Here is a 24939-nt window from a genome sequence, read left to right on the forward strand (position 1 = left end):
TTTTTTTTTAATTTATTGAGTATGCCCCAACGAGTATAACTCATATGTAGGGGCTATACAAGAACACATGCATATGTTATACAATGCAATTGAAAAGTCATGAAACTGCAGTCTGTGAAAACAAACAATAACACAAGAATTTATGAAAGAAAGAAAGCAAAATAAGAACAAATAGTAAGATAACATAAAGTTTTGGGCAGAAAGAAGAAAAAGTTTTAAACCATGAAAAAAAATAAATCAACTGAGAATTAAAATAAATAATCTTCTCAAAAACATATTAAAACACGGGCAATTTGGTAAAAGTTTATATTCTAAAGGAAGTTGGTTAAAAGTTGTTAATAATGGTTAGATCCTTTCATTCCATAAGTTACGGAGCTATGCTGAGAAAAAAATATATTGTCTTTTTGTCTTGTTAAATAAGTATGTATGTTTTTATTAAACTGAAATGTAATATTACTATGTATTAAATTGTTAATAACTTTGTACATGAAAATGGCAGCACCTAATTTGATAATTGATTCAACTGGTAGAACGAAAGAAAATTGATATAGATATTTAACTGGAGTCAAATAATGAAAACCCAATAAATTTCTTAAAGCTCTATTTTGAACAATTTGTAAAGGTCTCAAAGGAGTTTTCTTATTATGTCCCCAAATAAATTACATATACATTAAATGAGAATGGATAAAAGCATAATATCCATTCAAGAGACAAGATATAGACAAAGATCTTTTAAGCCTTTTCAAAATACCAGACATTGGAGCAATTTTCTCAGACAGCCAAAATATTCTTATTCCATGTTAAATGGAAAGACAGTTGTTGCGGGAAAGAGAAATGACCATTGTCTGCTTGCGCTGTTCCCTGGAAGTAGTCCTTGAAACTATGCATACATTGTTGCCAAATGTCACAGGCACATAATACTGAAGGGTCAAATATATAGAAATGTTCATGTATATCTTGTAACGAAAAAAAATTTACGCTTTGTTTGAAAGACAGAGTCTTTTTTCGTGCGAATTCTCCACGAAACCTGCTTTTTATTGAAAATATCATGATTATTGAAGTAATTTCATTGATTTCTATTAGTTTCGCGGATATATTCCACTTAATTTTGTACTTCTAATTGGAAAGACACGCAAGCGCTGGCATGAGACTGTAACAGATCCTGCAGGGTTTAATACGTGAGGGATATGATGATGATGATGATGATGATGATGATGATGATGATGATGATGATGATGATGATTTTGTACTTCCATTAAGGGAATTGCATGCTCCATGCATAGAATTAAGTTTTTAACACATTTCGTGTATATTGTTAATACTAAAAAATCACACCCCTATTTATAGCATAAGTGTTAATTGAAAATGTTAAATAGTAAAAATACCAGCCTAGACATCTCCCTTTTGAATCTTTGGTACGCACCAGCAGACAGGTCCAGCCAGCCAGCAAGGCCCCGCAGTAAATGCTCCAGTGCACTTGTATTGGTGCCAAACACATGGCTGAATACCTCGACCTGCAGATCACTTGGTACCATTAGCCTGCACATAAACAATCAATGCTTGTTATGGTTGTTCATTTTACACTTAATACAGAAATATCTTTCAGTCCAATTTGTATTCTAAGTAGAAAATGTCGTTATTATAATATATTATAACATTAAAAATGAAATGCAATAAAACTACTTTTATTACACAAAACTCGTGTAAGGTAAGAGAAGGAACCACTGGACAAAAAATTTGCAAGGAAACCGTATTTAAACCAAGAAAAGAAGTAGCAACAGTTAATTTAGAAATAGAACACATCTGTCTTGTTGAACATTTACGCAAACTGAAAATTTTGGATTCGTCTATATACATAATCCCCCCTGAGCAAGCATGAGACAACCTGTGAACATACAAAAGCTAAATCAGAGCTGTGAAAGATTTTACAAATTGGTATTATATTACATCTCTGCAACAATTGTATGAAACCCATGAGTAATAACATTTCTCATTACAAATGATACCAAAATTTGGATCAGTCTGTTCGTGTATCTTTCTGTGAAACCACTACTTTTAATTCTGATTTCATGTAAGAATCAATGTCACGGAAAGAACTTTCCTTCCCATTACTTACAGGGTATACAACCTCCAGGTACTCTGGAATATCAAATGCGTAGTTGCGTCAACTTTGCGGGATTTGAACTGCAGGATTTTGTGGCTTTCTGGTATCTTCTCATTGAACTCTTTGTACACATCCATCATGGTCACCTCTTCCTCTTTATCAGTCTTCGTTTTCATGTCATAATGCTGCCATGAACATCATCATTATTATATGTTAGTTATGAATAAAATGCAGTCCTTATGAACATAAGAAGTCAAGCTATAATGTTATGAAGGAATCAATAAATTAACCATATCTTAGTATTTGGTTTTTCCACTACTTATTTTTTGTGCCATGAATTATCAGTGAATTTCCGTTTTTATGTACAGTAGTGGCAAAAAAAAACCGGACCGATCCTCGTAGCTGACTTCAGAGCCTTGTTCACTCCAGAGCCAGGATAGACTGGTAACTAAGACTTTCCTGGCTGGATCCTACCTGGGAAGGAAATTTTTTTGTTTCTTATTCAAATTTATTCCCAATACTTTTCGATTGCAGCGATATTTTAATACTTAATTAACTTATTATTCCCAGAACATGAATTTTACCAGCTTATTTTGTAATGGCTTTCGAAATGGGCTACATCAGCAGTCGAAACTACAACAATTTCAATATATTAGTCGCTATCTTGTGAATGCGGGCGTGGTATGCGCAGCAGTTCATTTCGGGGATTTTGATTATTCCGTCGGTCCGGTTTTTTTTTTGCCACTACAAGGCTCTTTATTAACCAGTAAATATATATAATAATATGAATTACATACACTTGCACCCATACTCCGTTTCTCAACAGTTAATAATGATGTTCCTTGACTTACTATATTTCGACTTAGAGCATATACTGCACTGTTAATGTACTGTAAAACATATTCTATACTGTACAGTAATGTACACTCAAGAACTTGTATTTATTTGCTTCTCAATTACTGGTATTTAGTTAGCTACAGTAATTATTTACTTATCATGTCATGTTGATATTCGACTTACTATATTTTTAATTTACAACAGATTCATCAGAATGATGTAACCACATCATAAGTCGAGAAAATATATTCATCGATTAGAATTTCTTATACGACCATTTAATCATAACTGAAACTGCAAGCTAACATTCTGTAAGATTCTTTAAGGCAAAACTCATTAAAATCTCCGTAAGTAATGATATTAAAGATTGATTTACTAATTATGAATTCTGTCCTACTAGAAATGCTTTGACACACACCCCAAACTGTGTTCTAACATGCATAGAGAAGAAATAATTAGGTATCATAGGTTACTGCCTTTAAAATTATCCCAGCCATCATTCTACCCCTCACTGTCATAGAAGTGCCTCTGCAAAGTCACATTTCAAACAACTTTCACCCCTGACACTGTTTGGATATAGAAAACACAATAAACATAACCAGAGGAATCACCAATTGAGATAAGGGGATAAAAAATTCACTAACTCCAATTTTTGACAAAATTGATTATGGGCTGGATGGTGTTGTTTAGTTTGTCGCGTATGCGTGGAAGGCAAGAATACACTAATGTCGACATTCATCTGCATTCTGGGGGCTGTTTTAAAACTCGTGGAAGTCAGAACTCCACTTATTCCATTGAAAAAGAGAGTTTTTGCATTCCAAGCTTAACTTTCCAGTAGGTGGCAACACTATCGCTCAACCAGCTAAGTAAAGTGATAAGGAATTCAGAATCTCACAGAAATCTATGAAATCCATGTAAGACTATGAAAGGCACAATATGGAGTCGATTTAACTTCCAGAAACGCAATACAGATGCATTATTCTCCAGTCAACTAAAGTACAATTCAGCATTGCCATGGAAAGAAGAAAGCTAAAGGACTTGGAAAATTTAATGCAGTTTATTTCTGAGCAAAGTAGGATGAATTACCAAAGTCTGTTTGAGGACAGTAATAATCTAGAATCTAGAGGCACAGGAACGAAAAAAAGAGAGAGAGGGAGAGAGAGAGAGAGAGAGAGACTGTAACACGAATCAGACTGTTAACATTTTAATATTGTTTGTGGTTTTATTTGTGATTTTGATGTGCTTTATGGTAATTTGTGATTTTCTGTCTCATATATTTGAAATTTAAAAAAATGTAGCAATGTTAATCTTAATAATAAACTTCCATTTTCTCGTATATTCCAATGTATCATCAGGGAATTATGATATACTTATCTTTTTACTTCACATGGCTCATATTTATTCACTTTTCTTAATTCATACACTGTGGAAATCAGAAAACCACTAATTCCAGCAATGTTTATTTCAAATTGTAGCGTAAGATAATCTAAAAATTTAGGTTTTGAAGTATTTAAGTGATAAAAAATGTAATTTTTCACAATATAATATTTATAGTTAGTACGACAGATGATAAGTTTTTTGTCTCTCCTGTAAAATTTGGTTTATTGGAATTAGGGAGTTTTTGATTTCTGTGTCTCAATTGTAAGGAACCTCTCTAAACCACAAACTTCAGGATGCACCAAGAACCCAAATTATTCGCAGTTGATTATAGTACTTTATGGAGTAAGAGTACAAATATGTATTAAATATGAACTCTCAATGTTCTTTCTTTGTACAAAATGAGAATTGTACATGGGAAAATGAACCCACCTTCTCTCGAGGTAGCAAGTAAATTCTTCTCTGAATATTCTTCACAGCAACACAGCAGCTGACATGAGCTTTCGCAGACTCAATCCATACTTTGCCAAACAAACACAACGCCAGGCTGCTTAAAGCCCTCCTCATATGCATCCCACCAGAACATCCGCAGAACCTACAATATCTACAGAAGAACATATATATATATATACATAATAAATTGAGGATTCTATAGCATTTGGAGCTTATTTAAAAGAATATATAAGCACAAAGTTTCTTGATATAGAGTTAGATGATCACTTGAACTGGAAAACACACATTACTCCTAAACTGAGCTCTGCCTGCTATGCTTCAAGATCCTTACCTTCTATTGGCAATATAAACACATTTTAAATGTCATACTTTGCATATTTTCATTCTGTAATGAAATATGGATTTATTCTGAGGCAACTTGTCTGAATTAATCTAGCTACAGTGCATATATCTGTACCGATTACTGTGGAATCCCGGCCATTAGTCACTCAGCCGAGTGCGCTCCTTGTACAATGGCAGTTGACTTGAATATAAACGTCAACACATATGCCCAACTTGGAGTCAGGCCACTAAGGGAAACAACACTGGAGGAGGGGAGCTGGATTGGACTTCAGCGTAGCTCAATGGTGAGAGCGCTTGGTATGTAGAACCAAGGACCCGGGTACGATCCCCGGCGCCGGAGCGAATTTTTCTCCTCAAATATTAACTTGTCTGAAGCTGACACATTTTTGTTTTACAAAAGAAAGATACAGGAATAATAACCGGTGTGCATAAAAGGACATTTTCTAAAATTTAGAAATCTTGACCTGACCTTGTGAGTACATTGTTTCTCTCTGATGTTTTATATTAAAAACCAAGATACATTCAGTACTAATCAAGACATTCATAATTTTAATACCAGATATAAATCAGATCTCTATCTACCTTCTGTTAGCCTAAGCTGTTATAAAAAAAAAAGTTCACGAGTTCACTATTAAGGCATTAATGCACTGCCTAATTATCTTAAAGCTTTAAAGGATAATGAGAAAAAATGTTTAGAACAGAATTAACCAAATGTCTGTATACTCATACCTTCTACCCTAGGTCATATATACCTAGATTGCTCGATGTTATAGGCTTTGATGGTAACAACTTTTGTCAGGTTTACTATGCTGCCATCTAGTTGTTACATAAGGAGTCACGTCATAAGTAGCAACTGTACTGCCATCTCGTGTTCATTTACGGCAGACTGGTGACGATCCTGGCAGTTGTTCTCTTCAAAGTGCAACCGATTTTAACATAGAAATGGGCAATCTATATGTAATCTGGGCTTCTACACAACTGAGGAATTGTTTATGCTTGTAAATTGAATTAGTCTACTTGATATGAATTGTACAATTTTGTATAGCTTAACTAAAGCAGTAGCAGTAGCAGTAGTAGTTTATTTATTGACATTTCTGGCTTTGAGCCAGAGGCCGTTTCAGGGTCTTATACGTGCAGAACGCCCTCTCCAGCCATTGTACATAAATAACAATAAAAAAATATATACATAAACATATGAGACTATTTCTGGCATAAGTGCCTGTAGTGCAGTGATTGATTCCTTTTATTTCGGTGTAGGCTAATTTGTTAATTTGCAATACTTGTAGGGGACTAGTGAGTAGGAATATAATGTACATAGGCTACATATGAGGAATGGTGAACGGGAGAAGAGTTCGGGGCAAAAGATATCAGCTGATAGACATTGTCAAGGTATGTGTATCGAATGAGGAGATTAAGAGGAAAACAAGAAATTGGAAAGAATGGAAAATGCTGGGTTTGCAGTTAAAGACCTGCTCTTGGGCAAAACACTATGCATGTATGTATGTATGTATGTATGTATGTATGTATGTATGTATGTATGTATGTATATATATATATATATATATATATATATATATATATATATATAGTGATAGATTTATTGATATTAGTTCATAAAAGTACAAAATTTAATAATTTAACAAAAAAATCTATATACAGAAGTAGTTATACATAATAAATACCGGTATACAATTTCCTAAACTAATTAATTTATCGCAAATCTCAATAATTTATTAGTTCAAACTTGCACTTACGTCTGGTTTAAGTGCATGTTTAAACCAATCGTAATAACCATTAAGACCTTACTTATCTGCTCCTTTTCACAATTTACTACCATAAATATTTTTAATACTTTTTTTAATTTTAACTCTACAATAAACAAGTGTTAATCAATCTTTCCTGTTGCTCTATTTATCCAGTATTTATGTTTAATTTTCAGGTCTTATTTTACATAATAACTTATTATTTCAAATAGGTGAGAAGATGTCGACATACTGTAAGTCATGAGCCTGAAATAGCTGAATCGGTACATTCCATATGTAGATTAATCTTACTCTTGCAATATTTTCTTGTCAGCAGAAGCGTTAGTGTAACTTCTATGAAGACTACCGCATACCTGTTTGAACACAAACTTGGCAAGTTGCTTACATAATCAACCTCAATTTAGTTTCATCATTGTATCGCATGCATTCCTTTTCGATTCATTGCTATTATGATGACTAATAAATTTATTATAAATGCATTCTTATTGAATTTAAAATATAGTGGTTAACCAATTTATAAAGTCAAATTATCTTCTGAACATTTACTAATTAATGTAGCTATCAGAATACATTAATTACTTCATTAATTCTCTATTTTCAATTTTTTTTTATTATTTTAAAACCTTGACGTTATTCTATCTTATTTTCAAAACCTTTCTTATCTTATTTAGTTCATAATTAGTTTTTCTAATTTTAGGAAAATTTAATCTTTGTTGATGCCTATCTCTTAGTAGGTAGTTTTGTTCAGTATCTATATCCTTGATTGAATTTACCTTATTTCTGTTACAGTTTCTACTTGTCATTTTACCTCTTATTAACTGTTCGTCACCTGCTTCTACTTCATCGGTCGGTATCGCACAGCTCCTCCATATTGTAGCACTTCCTCTCGAGCACCCCAGACTACCAACGGCCGGTGGCATTCTTATTAACTGATCTTCACTTGCGCTGGCCTTGCCGGTTCATCCACAATCGCTTCTCCTTGTTGTATTTTCACTCCCGCGCCTCGGACTACCCTCACTGGTCATTCTCTCAGTCTGTGCCACAGCTCCCCAAACAGCATCTTCACTGGTTCCAGCATCTTCTTCCATACTAGGTTTTCCTTCTTCACTCTTCTTTTTTCTAAAGGGATCTGTGAAAACAGTGTTCTCTAGTTTACTTAGGTATGCTCTTATATCATTCACTCCTGTAAGCTCATCAATTCTTCTATTTGTTACTTCTGATTGCTTCTGCCCACTTGATGAGTTACTTTTCTTATCAGTCCTCTCTACGCTTCCAGACTTCCTGTTTCGTGATGCACTTCTGTTTACGTGTGGTGGAGATGATGCTCTATTTCCACAAGTCTCAATTTCCTTATTTCTGTTCTTGTTGCAGCATCTGAATAAATCCTCAATGTTTTGATTATTTATGGACTCTACGTTAACTATGTTTCCGTTTATCTTCATTTTATCTTTTACTAAAGTTGCCCTAAATCCTTTACCTCGAGCTTCTTTTAATATTGGTATTAATTTCTTTCGTTTCTCTCTAATTTCTTTTGCAAAGTCATTTTCTATGAATATATTTGTGTCTTTGAGTTGACGCATATTGGCAGTGATGTGCTCTTTGATAGAGTAACTGTTCAATTTCACAATAACTGGTCTTTTTTTCCGTTACCGACTCTATACGCATTATTTATCGCACTTATGTCCAAGTTTAGACTGAAATACTTAGTTAATAATTCTAACACTACGAAACCAGTATCAATACCTTTTTCATGATTGCACTCTTCAACACCATAAATCACCATGTTATTAATTCTACTATCATTTTCCCATTTTTCAACTATCGATTTTAACACCACCCGCTCTTGGACTTTAACTTCTTTTCCACTTCAGTGTATCTGTTTACTAATGTATCTATATCACTTGCTACTTTGTTTAGTAGAACACTTGCCTTTTGTCTGTCTTCTCTCGTTTCTTTCATGTAGTTTATCCATTCTCTTTGAAACACTTCATCACTGTAGACTCTTCCTTCTGTATCTCCAGGACCAGGTTTAACTCCACATTTCCAATAATCAGTAAAATTGATAAAACAGCTGCGGCCACAAATATGTAGATTCTATCAGACACTATTGCATTTTCACCTTCTGAACATCTGCAACACTGCCCTTCATTGAAGTTCCCGATTCGCGCCCTGTAAGAATTTAGATCGTCGCCCATACCTTCTTCACAAGCTAACCTACTTGTATATGCTGCTTACTACACAACCGTTCTCTACGACTGCACTTTGTGAACTGAGATATATATATATATATATATATATATATATATATATATATATATATATATATATATATATATATATACATACACGTACATATTCTTTGTTTAGATTTTTAAGTTTCTCTTTCTGCTGGCAGAAGCAGCTGAATGGTTATGGAGACTTTCATGGGGTAGAACTAACTAAAGTATGCTTGTAAATTGAATTAATCTGTTTACTATGCAATGTATATTTTTGTATAACTCAACAGATGAATTGTATATGCCGTAAATTGAAGTAATTTGCGTGATAAGTATTATCTATTTTTGTATATCTCAACTGATTGAATTGTTTATGTTTTTAAATTGAACGGTTTTGATCTCAGACAGTGTGTACAGTGTGAGGCATGTAAGGGGAACTGATAACACAGCTACAAAAGGAAGTAAATAAAAAAAGGCATGCTGTAGCTACTTCCATCTTGAGGAAAGAGGAACAGCATGGAGAAAAAAGTCAGAGCTCCTTCAAAAGATAAGTAAATTTCACAATAATTTATAATAGGCAAAATTTATCAACTATTTTTCGTTCACTTCTAAATTTATCGCATTTTGCTAAGGAAAGTTTTAGTGATATTGTAAAGTTTAGTATTTAAACAATCATTCCACTGAACATTACTCACAAATTATATTCAATGTTTCTACTATTCATTTTTAAAGATCCTCCAGAAGTACTCTTGCTGTTATATTAGATATGATTTATGTTTTGAAATTTGGAAAGATGACCTATAGTAGTTTCAACAATATTCTAGCTTTTAACTAAGGCAAGGAGCACAAACCTTTTCCCCAGATTCTGTGCTGATGAGTGGCAGTTGCAGCAGTGTTATTCACACCTGCGCCTGCCATTGCTTCCCATACAGCAGGCAACTGTTCCTCTATGCTCGCCTTTGGCTTCAAGACTCTGAAGTCAAAAGAGAGAATACAAAAGCTTGTAAATGAAAGAAAATTTCAGATATAAAACTGCGAAATATTATGGGAATATAACTTGAAAGTGAAGAGAGTCAGGTGAGAATATTTCAATCATATGGTAGTAAATATTCTGTTCACTGAATCCATTCGACCACTGCGCTTTTTACTTACCTATAAATTGATATAAAATTCAAATGAACACGAGAAATTACTTCTTCATAAAATATGACACTTATCATTAAGTTTCTGGGAAGCACAACTGAATGTTAATTTTATCGAAAAAACATCTCTAAATTTTATGCTTTTTGCTGATGATTTATTGATCCTCTCAGATAATGAACACAATCTACAAAAAACAGTATTCAGCATGTATAAAATAGCTTTCGATTACAAAGAAAACAACAATTTTCGGATTCATAGGATCTCAACCCAATCGAACCAAAATTTCAATCAATGATATTAATTTAGAAGAGGTTTCAAATTTTAATTACCTAGGGTGTAATATTACATATGACCAACCAAACGACCAAGAAACTAAACTCTCCAGATTTCTACAGCTCCTGGGAACAATGAAACGAACTCTAATGAAAAGATTCCGGAAAGAAACAATACTGAAATTTTATAAGACAATGGCTATACCATTGTTAACATATGGAGCCGAAAATTGAGTACTGACCAAACAACAACGTAGAAGAATAGAGGTGGCGGAGATGAGATTATTAAGACCTCTTGCTGGTTACAGATTGAAAGATCAGAAGAGAAACAGTGAAATTCGTGAAGAGTTACAAATACAAAGTCTTCTTGACTTCATAGACAGCAGTGGTACCAACATCTGATGAGAATGGACATAAACCGCACTCCTGTACAGATGTTCCTATATCAACCAAATGGTAGAAGGGGTCTTGGTAGCCCCAGAAAGAGATGGAGAGAACAGTTCTGATTTCCTGGAAATGGAACAGGCCTAAGGGCCTAAACCACGATGTATTTGATGACGATGATCATTAAGTTTCTCTCAAACATTGCTCTTCTTACGTGTGTTTTAATTACTTAACGACACTGTGTCAACTGCAAGGTTGTTTAGTAATGTGAAATTGATGACAGAAGATATACGGAAAGACAAAACCAAGGATTCATCAGAAATTACCTGACATTCACATTACAGTTGAGAAAAATGTAGGGGAAAACCCACCTAGATAATTAGCCGAAATGGAATTCGAAACAACACCCAACTGCATCCTTCCTTACACCTGAGTTATGCCAGTGACCTTATTCTGATCTCTCATAATCCCAATATTTTTCACAGTCCCTATAAAAACAGCTTCAGTAATCCTTACCACTGTTAAAAAATTTATCCCCTAAATAAAAACTTATCAAGTGTTCGTATATATATTATTACTGCAACTTTCCTTTAACATACAGAGAGGTTATTTGCCTACATGTGAGGAATTCACACATAGTGATTCACATGAATTTACAGTGCATTTATTTTGCTTGGGCATGTGACAATGGCAGCACAAGCAGAGTAGTCAAACAACGATAAGGTGGCATAATACATGAGCCTAATAGTTTTGAGAGATGTGTGCAGTGCAGTTTTAAGTTCTCTGTTTATGTCTACTGTTTACCACATGGTTCGAAGATTTACTACCAAACAAAGAATTTTCACTTGCTGTAACTTTTAAAAAAAGGAATCACCTGTCCAGTGTAGTGGAAAATTTCAGGAATGATTTCCTGAGATTGATCCATCTAATAGGACAACAGGTCATAAAAGTCAACAAATTCAAAGCTACAGGAACAAGAACAAGAAATCAAATCAAATCAAATCAAATCAAAGATGTCACAAAACAACATACGAGAAAAAATAGCAAACATTTCAGGAGTAAAGCTGCAATGTGTGAATCAAAATGTGTTTGAACGCCATAAGCATAAGAATAAATACATTCACTGAAACTTTATGATCTTGATGAACATTAAAATATGGTGTTCACTTAAATCGGCTACAACTTGCCATTTCTGACTTCATTTATACACTGACGGATCCTTGATCTCCAGGGAACAAGGTGCTGGTGCAGATGTTACATGTCACTTTATAGATCTCTTGGATATAGATAAACAAGTTTTGATGGAGAAATCATTCCAATAAATGAAAATCTCAGGAATCTTCTATGCCACATCAATAAATTTAAGAATGCAGTTATATTGTCAGACTCCAAAGTATCTATTCTATCAATAGTCTCTAGCCACACACCTTCATCTCAAACAGCAGAAATAACTAAAATGCTCTCTCAATTAATATCACTCAATAAAAGAATTGTACATCTTGATTACACATATTCACTTCGGAATATGTATGATAAGACTTTCTTGTGTTACATTCTAACGTCCCTTGTTTACATGTCTCGACCTATTATGGGTCATCTTCAGAACTGGTCATTGTTGGTCTTGGCGCCTCTTGTTTTGTTTCCTGTAAGGGTGTGTTCGTGTGGTGTAAAGTGAAGTCAAAGAGTGTGTATTTTCTGAAATTGAGTTGTGTGTTGAGAATTTCACACCAACAAAAACACACCCCAATGAAATTGTCAACACACAACTCAATTTCAGAACACACACACTCTTTGACTCCACTTTACACCACACGAACACACATTCACAGAAAAATAAAAAAGAGGCGCCAAGACCAGCAATGACCAGTACTGAGATGACCCATAATAGGTAGAGACATGTAAACAAGGTATGTTAGAATTTAACACAAGAAAGTCTTATTATACATATTCCAAAAAGAATTGTATTCCAATGGATACCATCCCATTGTGGAATCCTGGGAAACAAGAATGTGAATGTTTTAGCAAAGAAGGGCAGCACTGCTACTTACAGACCTGTTACTAAATCTACGTATTACTCTGTGAAGAGATTTATTAATTCTATGAGGGGGATCCAGGAAATAACGACCGTTCGCACATACCTGCCGCGCAGCTGACTTCCCTTCCTTGTTTGAAGGTCAACTGGCTTCCTTAAGATGTGTTCTCATAATGTTGTGAGTACTGGTTGCAACAAGTCGCCATTGTGCATTTTGTGTTACTTCAAAATGAACGACGTGATTGATAATCCCGCCGACTGTGAGATGAGGAGTGTGATTCGATTTTTGAATGCCCGACATTTGAAACCTGCAGAAATTTACCGGCAATTGAAAGAAGTGTATGGTGATACTGTAATGAATGAAAGAAATGTGAGAAAATGGTGTGAAATGTTCAACAATGGGCGAACAAATGTCCACGATGAAACTCGACCTGGACGCCCATCACTCATCACTAGACATCGGATTTTTAAGCACTAAAAATTGCAGTTTTAGGCGCCTAAAATAAGCTCAAAATTTGTAAAATTAGGCTCTATTTTAATGAAAATAGGCATTTTAGGCACATCAAGGTATCATACTTATTTCTTTCATTGAAATTTTTAGTTATACACTAAAATACGCACAAAAAAGTATGTTTAAACATTAAAAAAGAATACTATATTATATTTATAAACAGAGCTGCACAAATTTAATATATTGAAACTAATGAAATAATGATTATTGATATCAAGATTACTCATTTTAAGTTATTGAAATTCAGTTCCATGCTCAGACTTTATTATAATTATCTGCACAGTACACCACCAGAATTTTTTCTAAATTCTCCACAGTTAACCTTTGCCTTTTGTCACTGAGAATCATTTTGAAAGCAGAAAAACTTCTTTCAACCGAAACTGATGTGAGAGGCGCAAATTTTAATTTAGGTACAATAGAAACATCAATACTTACTGGAACATTTACACTTTCCCCCGATATCACTCTTGATACTTTTTCCAACAATGAAAATCCTACATTCTTATTTAATACGTTGTCCCACTTATTTTTAACTTTTTTCCCAGTTTCGCCCAAAGCAGAATGTATGTTCACTTGAGCTTCCTTTACTATTGCTATTTGGCTACAAAGAGATTGTTTTTCATGTTCTAATTGTTCAATGCTTGCAGGTATGAAAGAAAAGTTTGATGTTATGCAGGCAATATCGTTTTTCACTCGTGAGTCATTCAGACAATCTTTCACTGCTTTCACACACGCTACACTATCAGTTTCAGGTAATTTATCAATAACTGTGACCACTTCTTTAAAATACTTAGAATAATACACCACTGACTGAATCCAGGTTCCCTATCGTGTAACAACTGGCTGAGGTGGGAGTGGGATATCTGGAAAGTTCTCTCTGAATATTGAAATCCTGGATGGGGCTTTACAAAAACATTTTGCTTGTGTTAGAAATAAACGAATTGACAAGAGGAAATTCATTCCGGATTGTTTCAGAAACCCTGTGAAGGCCATGTGCTAGACAGGTTACATGCGTGAGGTTAGGATAAAATGTTTTAAGAAGTGGAGCTGCAGCAACCATGTATGAGGCAGCATCAGTACAAAACAACAGAACTTTAGAATCGTCTATATTACCTGAGTATAAAGACTGTAGGCCTTTATTTACAAAATAAGCAATGGCTTGGCTATTCACTTTCGAAAGTTCCTCAACACATACGAGGTGTGGAATCAAAGGTCCATCAGGACTAAGTTTTCCTACTACCATATTTGCTATATACCTATTCATAGGATCTGAGGTTTCATCCACAGAGACCCATATGTAAGAATCACCTATATCCTCCCGAATGGAAGCTAAAGTTTCGTTGTATATTCTGTCTAAGTAATTTTTTCTTAGGGTCGACTCAGATGGGATATTTTGTTTGCAGTATTTTTGTAAAAACTGTCTTAAAACCGGATTTTCAATTGCATTCCAGGGAATGTTAGCAGCAACAAACGCTCTGGTTAAATCAGCATAGAAATTGCTGCTGAGATTGGATGAAGTAGGCTGTGTTAGTAAAGTTTGTTGCAGTTGATTTTTCTGCTGAGCTTTAGCCTTATGAGCCGCTCCTTGCACATGCTGCTTTAGGTGGCACTTCTTTTCTTGCGAAATCTAAAAATGTAAAGTAAACTGAATTAAAATAAAATCCTAATTGTTGTATTGCCGTATTTCTATCACAAAGTTAGTGGGTTCGAACAATCAAGATTTTAATGACCTGCAAATACTTTAACTATCGGAATTTAAAAGGTTAAAGTGTAGTGGTCTTAAAAAGAATTATACCTCAGGATAGCTCAGTCAATGTATAAATATTATAGGCCTACTCATTAAAATTAATAGAATTTATATATTTCAACTATTGTTACATACCTGTTTGCTACAAATCTTGCTGAATATTATTTTTCCATCATAAGTGAATTCTGAATATTCTGTTAGCCATTGCCGGATCAATGTAGATTTTGCACTTATATTTTTCGGCATTATCGCGTTAAACTTCACAGGAAAACATCCTACTGCTCAAAACTTCTCAACACAAATAAGGTGAGGGAAAGAGCAACTGTTAACGAGCATTCAAATGAACCGTTGTTATTGAGATTCAATTGGACAAAAATACAAAGTTCCACTTATTGTTGCATTTCCTGGTAGTGTTAACACTAGGAGGGCCATTCTTTTAAATATTTTGTAACGGTTTACCCTACTAATTCGCAGTTTTACGACTTTTCATAAATATTTCAAAAACACTCTTTCTCCAAAAATTGTGATTTTATGACACACTGAAGGGCAGTACAGGTAATTGGTTTCAGACCGAAAACAGTCATTTTTATAGTATAGTATATCTCTGAATCGGTAGCAGCACATGTTGTGATTGTTGCCTGCTTCAAAACTAAGGTTGGTTCTTTGTCGGCATTTATGCCTCCAAACATGTTAAATTCGGTGAAATCTATTGTGAGTGTCATGAGATTCAAAACATTTTGTTTCCTTTATCAATGGTTTCATGGCCGGTGTGAAGCAAACTTTCCACTTTTTAAATGCCTTAAATTTCGCAGTGAATGCATGTATAAATTATAAAAAGTAAGAGTAAAATGCGAAACTTTACAGTCAGTTAGGCATTTTAGGCGAATATTAACAAATTAGGCTCTAATAACCGTTTTAGGGCATTTTAGGGCACTATGAAACTCTTTGAATACCTTTCAATTTCCATGACACATAAATATTAATAATTATTTTTACTTTTCTCCTAAAGAAACAAAATAGGCATTTGCCCTAGAATCCGATGTCTGCTCATCACAGAAGACCTGAAGACTAAAGTAGACGACAGAATCTTGCAAGACAGGCGCACATCACTCGACGAATTGCATATTGCCTTTCCTGACATTTCTCGTTCTTTGCTTGGTGAAATTGTGTCGCAACATCTTGGCTACCACAAAATCTGTGCACGATGGGCTCCACAGCAACTGAGTGACCAACACAAAACTCAGAGAATGGCCTCAGCATTGACATTCTTGATGTAATATCACACAGATGGAGACGCCTTTCTTGATCAAATTGTGACTGGTGATGAGACCTGGGTGTCTCACAACACCCCAGAGACCAAGCGCCAATCACGTCAGCAGCATCATCCCTCATCGCCCAAGAAACAGAGAAAATTCAAACAGACTCTCTCAACACAAAAAGTCATGGCTACTGTCTTTTGGGATTGCAAAGGTGTTCTTTTGCTGGATTTCATGCCAAAAGGCACTACAATCAATGCAAATCGTTATTGTGAGACTTTACGAAAACTATGGTGAGCCATCCAAGACAAGAGGCTAGGAATGCTTTCAAGAGGAGTTGTGCTTCTTCACGACAACGCCCGCCCACACACTGCTGCTTCAACTCGAGAATTGCTGGATCAATTCGGTTGGGAAATCTTTGATCATCCGCCCTATAGTCCAGACCTTGCTCCTAGCGATTTTCACCTTTTCACTAAGCTGAAAGACTTTCTGGGTGGTACGCGTTTTGGAAGTGATGAATAGTTGAAGAAGACGGTGAACACCTGGCTTAATGAACTGGCGGCAGAGGAGTATAACACGGGAATTCTAAAGCTAGTGAACAGATACGACAAATGTTTAAATGTAAGTGGTGATTATGTAGAGAAGTAACAGACTTTGTTATGTAACGGAATTTGTTTTTTCAAATAAATATATATTTTTTAATTATTACAACAAAACGGTCGTTATTTCCTGGATCCCCCTCGTACATATTTAGATTTCAACAAACAAAATTTGATAACACAATCTCAAGGGAAAAAATGGAACTCTCTGCATCATAATCCACAGTTAATTCCCGATTTACCACGAAAATCGTCTGTAGCTGCATTTAGATTGGCAACAGGCCATGATTGTTTGACCAAATACCTGCATAGAATTGGAGTATATCAGTCCCCTAACTGCCCATTGTGCAACTCAAACCAAGAAATGGATTCGGAACACCTCAAAATCTGTGCTTCAGTGGCTGGCCATGATAATATCTTTGAAAAATATTGGAGCGCAAGAGGTCAAATGACTTAATTGTCAAATGCCTGGCATTAGAAAACAACAACTTTATGATCTTAAAACATCTTACATGTGGAGAAAGTAAAAAGAGAGAATTAACTTACCCATTGACTGCAGGTTTCGAATGTGGTGAGGCTGACACTTGCTGCTCGCTTTTGTTCAACAAGTTTTCTTTCTCTTTCTCCCCTTCCTGGCAGTTCAAATCCATCTGTAAGTCAACACGCTTAAACATCTATCATTGAGGAGAGATGTTATGAGTAGGCACAGAAGTTTATGCTCCAAAAACTTTATATACAAAGTTCCTGCCAAGCTTCCACTCATTTAACTGTTTACACTGTCACGAATTCTTGGTATTTCCCGCAACCCAACTCCACAAGTACTTTCCTCGTCCACTATTGTAAGTCAATGCCCCTTATTACTTGTCTGTCTCGTCTCTCAGTCACTTTGTGAACTCTTCGAAAGTTGTACGAGTAAGTGCAATGATGGATTTACTGATTGATGCACTAGTGATTACATGTTTGATCCTACTGTATCACTGGTCAACAGTGATTTTTTTAAAACATACAATTTCTGCTGTTTCTTATGTAATGTCATCTGACGATTCCAAAAATTAAGTCAAAATTTTTCTACCACCAACCATTTTTTTTTATAAGTTTAGAAAAATTTATTTATTTTTATTGCTATATACAGTCCTTAAAATGCTAATGGAAAGAAATTATTTCAAATATTTCATTTTATTGCTTTAACAATTGACCTGTAACTTTAGATCACTGTTGCTTGTGAAGTCAGAATTCATAAAAATGAATTTTATTCTTCATAAGACAGTGAAAGTTAATATTAATTCTTAGTTGAGTTGAAATTTACAATCATGAAACAAGTTTCATAACCCATGTTTTCTTTGTCCTAATTTTAAGTGTGGTAAAAGTATCGTATAAAGTGAAACATACCTCGAAATACTGTATAAATCACAAACAATTTTTGTTACGTTTATGATTACGGTAATTAACTTTGAAAGCACACAGGTGAATTTTACTACACTAGTTAAAAGAGCTTAGGAGTATTCTTTTGATTGCAAATTAGATGAGGACTGGAAATGGGCCCCTGAAATCTGTTGTGCTCAATGTAATTCTATTAGCCTAACTGGTTAACTAAAAGGGTCCGGTCATATGCCTTTCCAGTTCCAATGATATGCAGAGAACCTAAGGATCATTCAACAGATTGTTACGTTCTAGGAACCACAGATCAAAAAATTACAGAGAACTTGTCAGCAAGCTGATTCAGAACTATAACGTGATGGTGTTGTGTATCTCTGAAGATAACTTCTTGGATTCTCATCTATTTTTCTTTCCTCAAAACCTTCGTAGTGAGTGACGAACATGGACAGGATTTTTCTGAAATGGAAAGGCGCTACCAGGAAAAATGGAGCCCAAATATTGTCCGACTACTGTTGAACACTCAAAATAGAGGGTTTTCAAGCGAAGTATAGCCTAAAATCTATTTTAGGTACATAAATATGATTTTAGGTAAAATGTCAAAAGGTAACAATACTAGAAAAGTCTGAAGTACATTTCATATAATTGCTCAAAAACCTGGGTGTAGTGAAAACAGATCTGAAATCAGCACGAAAAACACTGTAAGAATCATCTCTTCTTTATCTTTTAACAAAAAAAATGTTTAATTTTGTTGAGCAGTGATATTTAGTAAAAGGCAAAAAAAAAAAATGACATTCATTTATACAGGGGAGAAACTGTGTGTCAATTTTCGATGTAAATATGATGGTGACCTTTGGTTCCAGTGAAACAAGTTTTAGAGAGGATTGTAAAGCCCATGTGCAAATCAAAAAGTACATTATAAATATAAATAGCCTATTTAGAATAAAAGAAAAATGAAAAGAAACTTAAAAGTCTTCCTGTTGATGGCACAAAATGCAGGATGCTGATGGAAGAATGCCAAGACGATTGAGGTGTTTACCCAGGATGTCATGTTCAGTGTTAAGACGAAAGCTTGCAACTGCTAGTCTTCTGGGTTCAGGAGGTATATCCTTCAGTAATTTCAAGCAAATATTGAGCTAGCAAAACTTCCATATTTTCGTTCCTTAATAAATGGAAGACATTCGTCAAAAATAATAAGGGGTTCACAACCAGAGTGGACCAAGTCCTTCTGGAATAATTTTGAGAAATTGAATCTTAAAGTTCCTGGCCCATGCTTAGCAACCTTCACTTTCCGTAGGAAATGCTGCCCTCTGTGGAGTAACAAATGATTTATGGACTTGTTTTGTTATGGCAATGAATAAATCTAAGTTTTCTTCATCCGAAATTGTATTAATCCACAAACTGGCCACTGGTGTATTTGGTCCACTCTGGTTGTGAGCTCCTGATATGTGATATCATTATAATTGACTTAGAAATATTGTATTATTATATCTTTCTTTATTTTTCAGCATAGAATAATTGCACTGCAATCAATACTGAATTCCATCACGGCTCCATCATAATGGAATTTCAATGTAATAAACGAACACAATTTTTCACTATCTATTGAAATCCTTGTAAAGATGATTTGATCTCTACAGTATTGCCATGTAAAGGTGACATATATATTAAAACATATTAAAATTTTTGGTTCACTCAGGTGTAACAAATGGGTTTACAACAAGGAATGCTAATCCTCTTTTCTGAGAGTAGTAGCTACACCACGCTCGACCCAGAAACTATTTGGATTTAGAATATTCACAATGAAAAGTAGAAATAATTCTGTAAATAACTAATTTCTCTGAGCCACAATTGCATTGGGACATACAGGCAGCACATTTCATTTATCTTATCTTAAGCAAGAAACAGTTTCAAGAAATATCTTTTGAGCTGTTTCCAAGTTCGTCATTTTGTGTTTTTCATTTCAAAGAAAGATATATTAACTTTTTACTAAAATTACTGTACCAGTATTTCATTCCCAAATAAACTCGTAAATACTGAATATAAACAAATTCCATAGAAGTGTTTAGAATAAATATCACTGAATACAGAGGGACGAATGACATTCAGACAGATGGCAGGCTTAAAACCATTTTAGGTATCAGTGATGTGAAAACATGTATTTACGTGAAAATCTCGAAATCGATTTTTTGCAGTATCACAATACTTTCTCTAAAAAGAAAGTCAGAGAAAGTATGTATGTATGTATGCATGTATGTATGTATATGTATGTATGTATGTATCTAATGCTCTTGATTTTACAATGAAGTCCTCCTTCGTGCTTCCCAATATTTCGATGTGATGTCTTGAGCTATTTGAAGGGCTGTGCAGCTTGCCAGATGATCCATATCCATTTCCTGCTCCTGACAGCATAACAGACAATGTGGTGAAGTCAGTATACCGATTCTGTGGAGATGTTTACTTAAACAATCATGGCCAGTGAGTAGCGTGAACATAGCAAAAGCAGATTTATGAGGAAGTTCAGGCATTAGACTAGTGTTTTCCAACAGATTTTTCCATTTGGTATTTTCACTTTCTGCTAATATTTTAATATTGTAATTGTGGTTGATCTTGCTTTTGATGATTCGTTTGACAGATTCATAGGACAGATTTAGGGAAATGTAAAAGGAGTAAAAATGATTTTCCTAACAATGAATTATGACAAACCTGAATACAAATGGTAGTTCCAGATAAAAAAAATAAGTAGGCATAGAACAGTGGTATTCAATCTATGGTACACATACCGGGTACGTGGGTTGGTTGTCTCAAGGGTACACATCCCAACTAGATATGTAAAAATGCTGACATCTATGGCTGGACATTAGGATCCAGAATACAAAAAACACTATTTCATTTGCAGAGAGAATACAAAACAAGGATAAACTTAAAAATAAAGTATACTTTGATTTGCTGAGAAATGTGAGATAAAAGTACAATAAATAATTGAAATGAATTAAATAATATTAAGTTATGTAGTAGCCAAATTACAGCTGTGAACAGTATGAGATGAAGATAAATGCAAATACGACGAAGACCATGGTCATAGGAAGTAAAATAAAGAAGGTAAACTTGCGAATTCTAAATGAAGCAGTACTGCAAGATGACCTTCACATACTTGGGGTGTACTATGAGCAGTAACATGAGCTGCAGCCAGGAAGTCAAAAGGAGGATAGCAATGGCCAAGGAAGCTTTCAACAGAAAAAGGAGCATCTTCTGCGGACCTCTGGAAAAAGAACTAAGGAAGAGACTAGTGAAGTGCTTTGTGTGGAGTGTGGCATTGTATGGGGCAGAAACATGGACATTACGACGAAGTGAAGAGAAGCGATTAGAAGCATTTGAAATGTGGATATGGAGAAGAATGGAACATGTGAATTGAACAGAGAGAATAAGAAATGAAGCTGTGTTGGAAAAAGTGGGTGAAGAGAGAATACTGCTGCATGCAACTGGTCAGGAAGAGGAAAAGGAATTGGTTGGGTCATTGGCTGAGAAGAAACTGCCTACTAAAGGATGCACTGGAAGGAATGGTGAACGGGAGAAGAGTTCAGGGCAGAAGGATATAGCAGATGATAGACGACATTAAGATGTATGGATTATATGCTTCCGCAAAAAAGTCTGAAAATAGGAAAGATTGGAGAATGCTGGGTTTGCAGTGAAAGATCTGCCCTTGGGTAGAATATTATGAATGAATGAATGAATGTAGTGTTATACAAGTGATTGTGTAAACTGGACAATGAATCTCTCAATATCATTACACAAATTTTGTTAATGTCCTCATTGGAAAATTTAAGAGAAAGGAGAATGGTTTTGGTTAACTTAAATGAAGTTCCCCTAGTACCAAAGAGAAGTTCTTTCACTTCCCATGTATTAATATTCATTTTGTATCTCTCACTAAAGTGAGGAAACATGAATTGTAAATAGACTTCTTTTCGTCGTTAACATTATTGGCTTGTTATCACCCTTCACAAACTGGACAGGGGGGTCAAGAATGAGGCTTCTTGGATTCCAGCAATTGATGGCTGTTATGTCTGCTCTTCTGAGCCAAGCAGTGCACTCCTTCGTAAACATTCCACTTTGCCTTTTGAAGATTGGTTTCATGAAACTTCTCACTTCATTGTGGAGATTGGTCCTCAGTAATTTTCCTTTAGGACAATAACCCAAGGGTTTCTACTTCACTGCATCCTAGATGGCGACAATTTTGATCTTGAAAGAAACGATCTAGTACAGATCATACTGCTGTGATGTTTGTGGAAATCTTTATGGCATTGGTCCACTCTGAGGAGACTTTATATTTCATTTTTGGTGCTTAATCAGGTATGGTAGTAACATCCTTAAGAATATCAATTCGTGCTGAACTTGGTCAACCCGTTCATTAATTGGAGAGCATCTTGTTTTTCAGTTTCAAGATTCCTGCAGAAATTAAGATATTCGTCATTTATTTTTAGAAAAATTCTGGCAATGTTGTAGATGCACTTAAATAAAACAAGCTCATAAGATTCTTCGGAGCAATAACAATAACAACAACAACAACAACAACAACAACAATAATAATAATAATAATAACAACAGGAACAACAACAACATATTTTTCATACATCAAACATAATTATTTGTTATTCCTTATATACAGTAACTGCAATGCAGTTTGGGGGTACAACAAAGGTAAAATAAAATGTATTTTGGGAGTATGCTAGCAAAAAAGATTGAATCCCATTGAAACAGAGCATAGACATATTTCATACCTCATCTAAATATCATTATGAATACAGGGTGTACCTAATTTCAATTGTATGTGACTGGTGAACGGTTGAAGATATAACTTATGATAACATTTATATGAAAGGAAAACTCAACAAGTTTCGAATCCTGTCGGTAGATGGTGCGTAGACACGGTTTCTTTTCGTAGATTGTATCGATTGTCAAAATGGCGACACGACAGATGAAAGTGCAAACTGTGTTGTGGTATGCAGAGTTAAAATCAATTGTTAGAGTTCAAAGGGAGTATCAGCGAGTGTTTAACCATGATGCTCCAACTGCTAAAAGCATTAAGAAGTGGCACAATACATTTTTAGCTACAGGATCGGTGTTGAAGCATGGTGGTGGTCGCAGAACATCCGACGAAATGGTTGCAAATGTTCAAGCCGCATATGAGCGAAGCCTGCAGAAGTCAATAAGAAAAGCTTCGCTGGAACTTCAAATACCAAAATAAACATTGCAACGAATTGTCCACAAACGTCTCAAACTGTATGTATACAAAGTGCAGTTAATGCAACGTCTGGAGCCAGATGACAAACCCAAATGAGTGGAATTCGCCAATATGATGCTAGACCGTCTCAGCGCTGATTCTGATTTTAACACCACTTGATTTCTTTCTCTGGGGCTACGTCAAAGATAAAGTGTACGCCACTCCAGTCAGAGACCTTCGTGATCTTCGGGAGCGCATCACAGAGGCTATTGAGAGCATTCCAGAAGACATGCTCCAACGTGCTTGGCAAGAAATCGTTCATCGCCTCGATATCATCACAGTGACAGCTGGAGCTCACGTAGAGATATGATGTGCATGTCAAAACTTGTTGAGTTTTCCTTTCATATAAACGTTACTGTAGGTTTCTATCTTCAACCGTTTACCAGTCACATACAATTGAAATTAGGTACATTCGAGCGGTCCAACCTGTATAACCATAAATAATATAGTTAGGTTTTTGCTGCATTTTAACTCAGATGTTTAATGAGGTTCCCTGAAGTTAAATTTATCACTGAAGTTAAAGTTATCAATCTGGTCATTTCATTGTGCTATAAGTATTCTGATAGTATTTATGCTTTCAATGCAATCCAACACAAGAGTGTGAGGAAATAGTCATATTCACACATTCCTACTAAGGACTGAAGTAGAAGTGACCATCTTACATCTGTAGGTAACACGACATTGTCCTGCTCCTCTTCCTCTATCTCTTGCTTCGCAACTGCAGGACTCTCCTTCTTGGGAGTTTCCTTTAATGCCAACTTAGTTCGCACAGAAGTAACTGGAGCCAGTGACCGCAGGTAATCTCTGAAAGGAATAAAACTCTTCAACAAATTGGCAGGAATATCCATGCACATATTTGTGTAATAAGTGAAACAGAATAAGTGAACGGATTATGTTAAGAGTAGTTACTGAAGTGAAGTCATTAAATTGCTACATTTACAGAGGTGCGAAAATTATTAGAATAATCTTAATTTTAAAGGTTTTTTAATACTTCCTTCACAAATATTCATTGAATTGATGAATGTTAGTATATAATATTACTATACTGATGTAGGATATATTTACTACTAACAATGCCGGAAAGCATTGTTGTACATTGGTATTTTTCTTATTTTACAATTGTTATGGGAATTCAGAAATTATTATATTATGTTGGCGGAATTGGAAACATCAAAAATTAATTAAGAAATGCTTTAAACAAATTCTTCTTTGCGTTTACATTGTTGTGAAGGTTCAAATGAACGTATA

General features: G+C 34.9%; 1 protein-coding gene across 7 annotated transcripts in view; it reads right to left on the minus strand.

The window, feature by feature from the left end:
• LOC138692934 (DNA polymerase alpha catalytic subunit-like) overlaps positions 1–24491 on the minus strand; it is a 42463-nt gene extending 17972 nt beyond the window's left edge. For 3 of the 7 annotated variants that reach the window (XR_011330170.1, XR_011330169.1, XM_069816323.1), the window contains exons 1-6: positions 24354–24491; positions 17583–17686; positions 9944–10065; positions 4751–4922; positions 2117–2289; positions 1386–1539 (exon numbers count right to left, since the gene is read on the minus strand). Coding sequence is in view for 2 of the 7 variants with exons in the window: in XM_069816323.1 (XP_069672424.1) it covers positions 1386–1539; positions 2117–2289; positions 4751–4891 (468 nt within the window). In the remaining 5 variants the exon portion in view is untranslated. Of the gene's footprint in view, positions 1–1385; positions 1540–2116; positions 2290–4750; positions 4923–9943; positions 10066–17582; positions 22857–24353 lie in introns of all 7 variants that reach the window. The other 4 variants (XR_011330168.1, XR_011330166.1, XM_069816322.1 and 1 more) reach the window with 2 other exon arrangements.
• Positions 24492–24939: the final 448 nt, after the last annotated feature.

The sequence above is a fragment of the Periplaneta americana genome, chromosome 17 (assembly GCF_040183065.1).
Source record: "Periplaneta americana isolate PAMFEO1 chromosome 17, P.americana_PAMFEO1_priV1, whole genome shotgun sequence".
NCBI lineage: Eukaryota > Metazoa > Arthropoda > Insecta > Blattodea > Blattidae > Periplaneta > Periplaneta americana.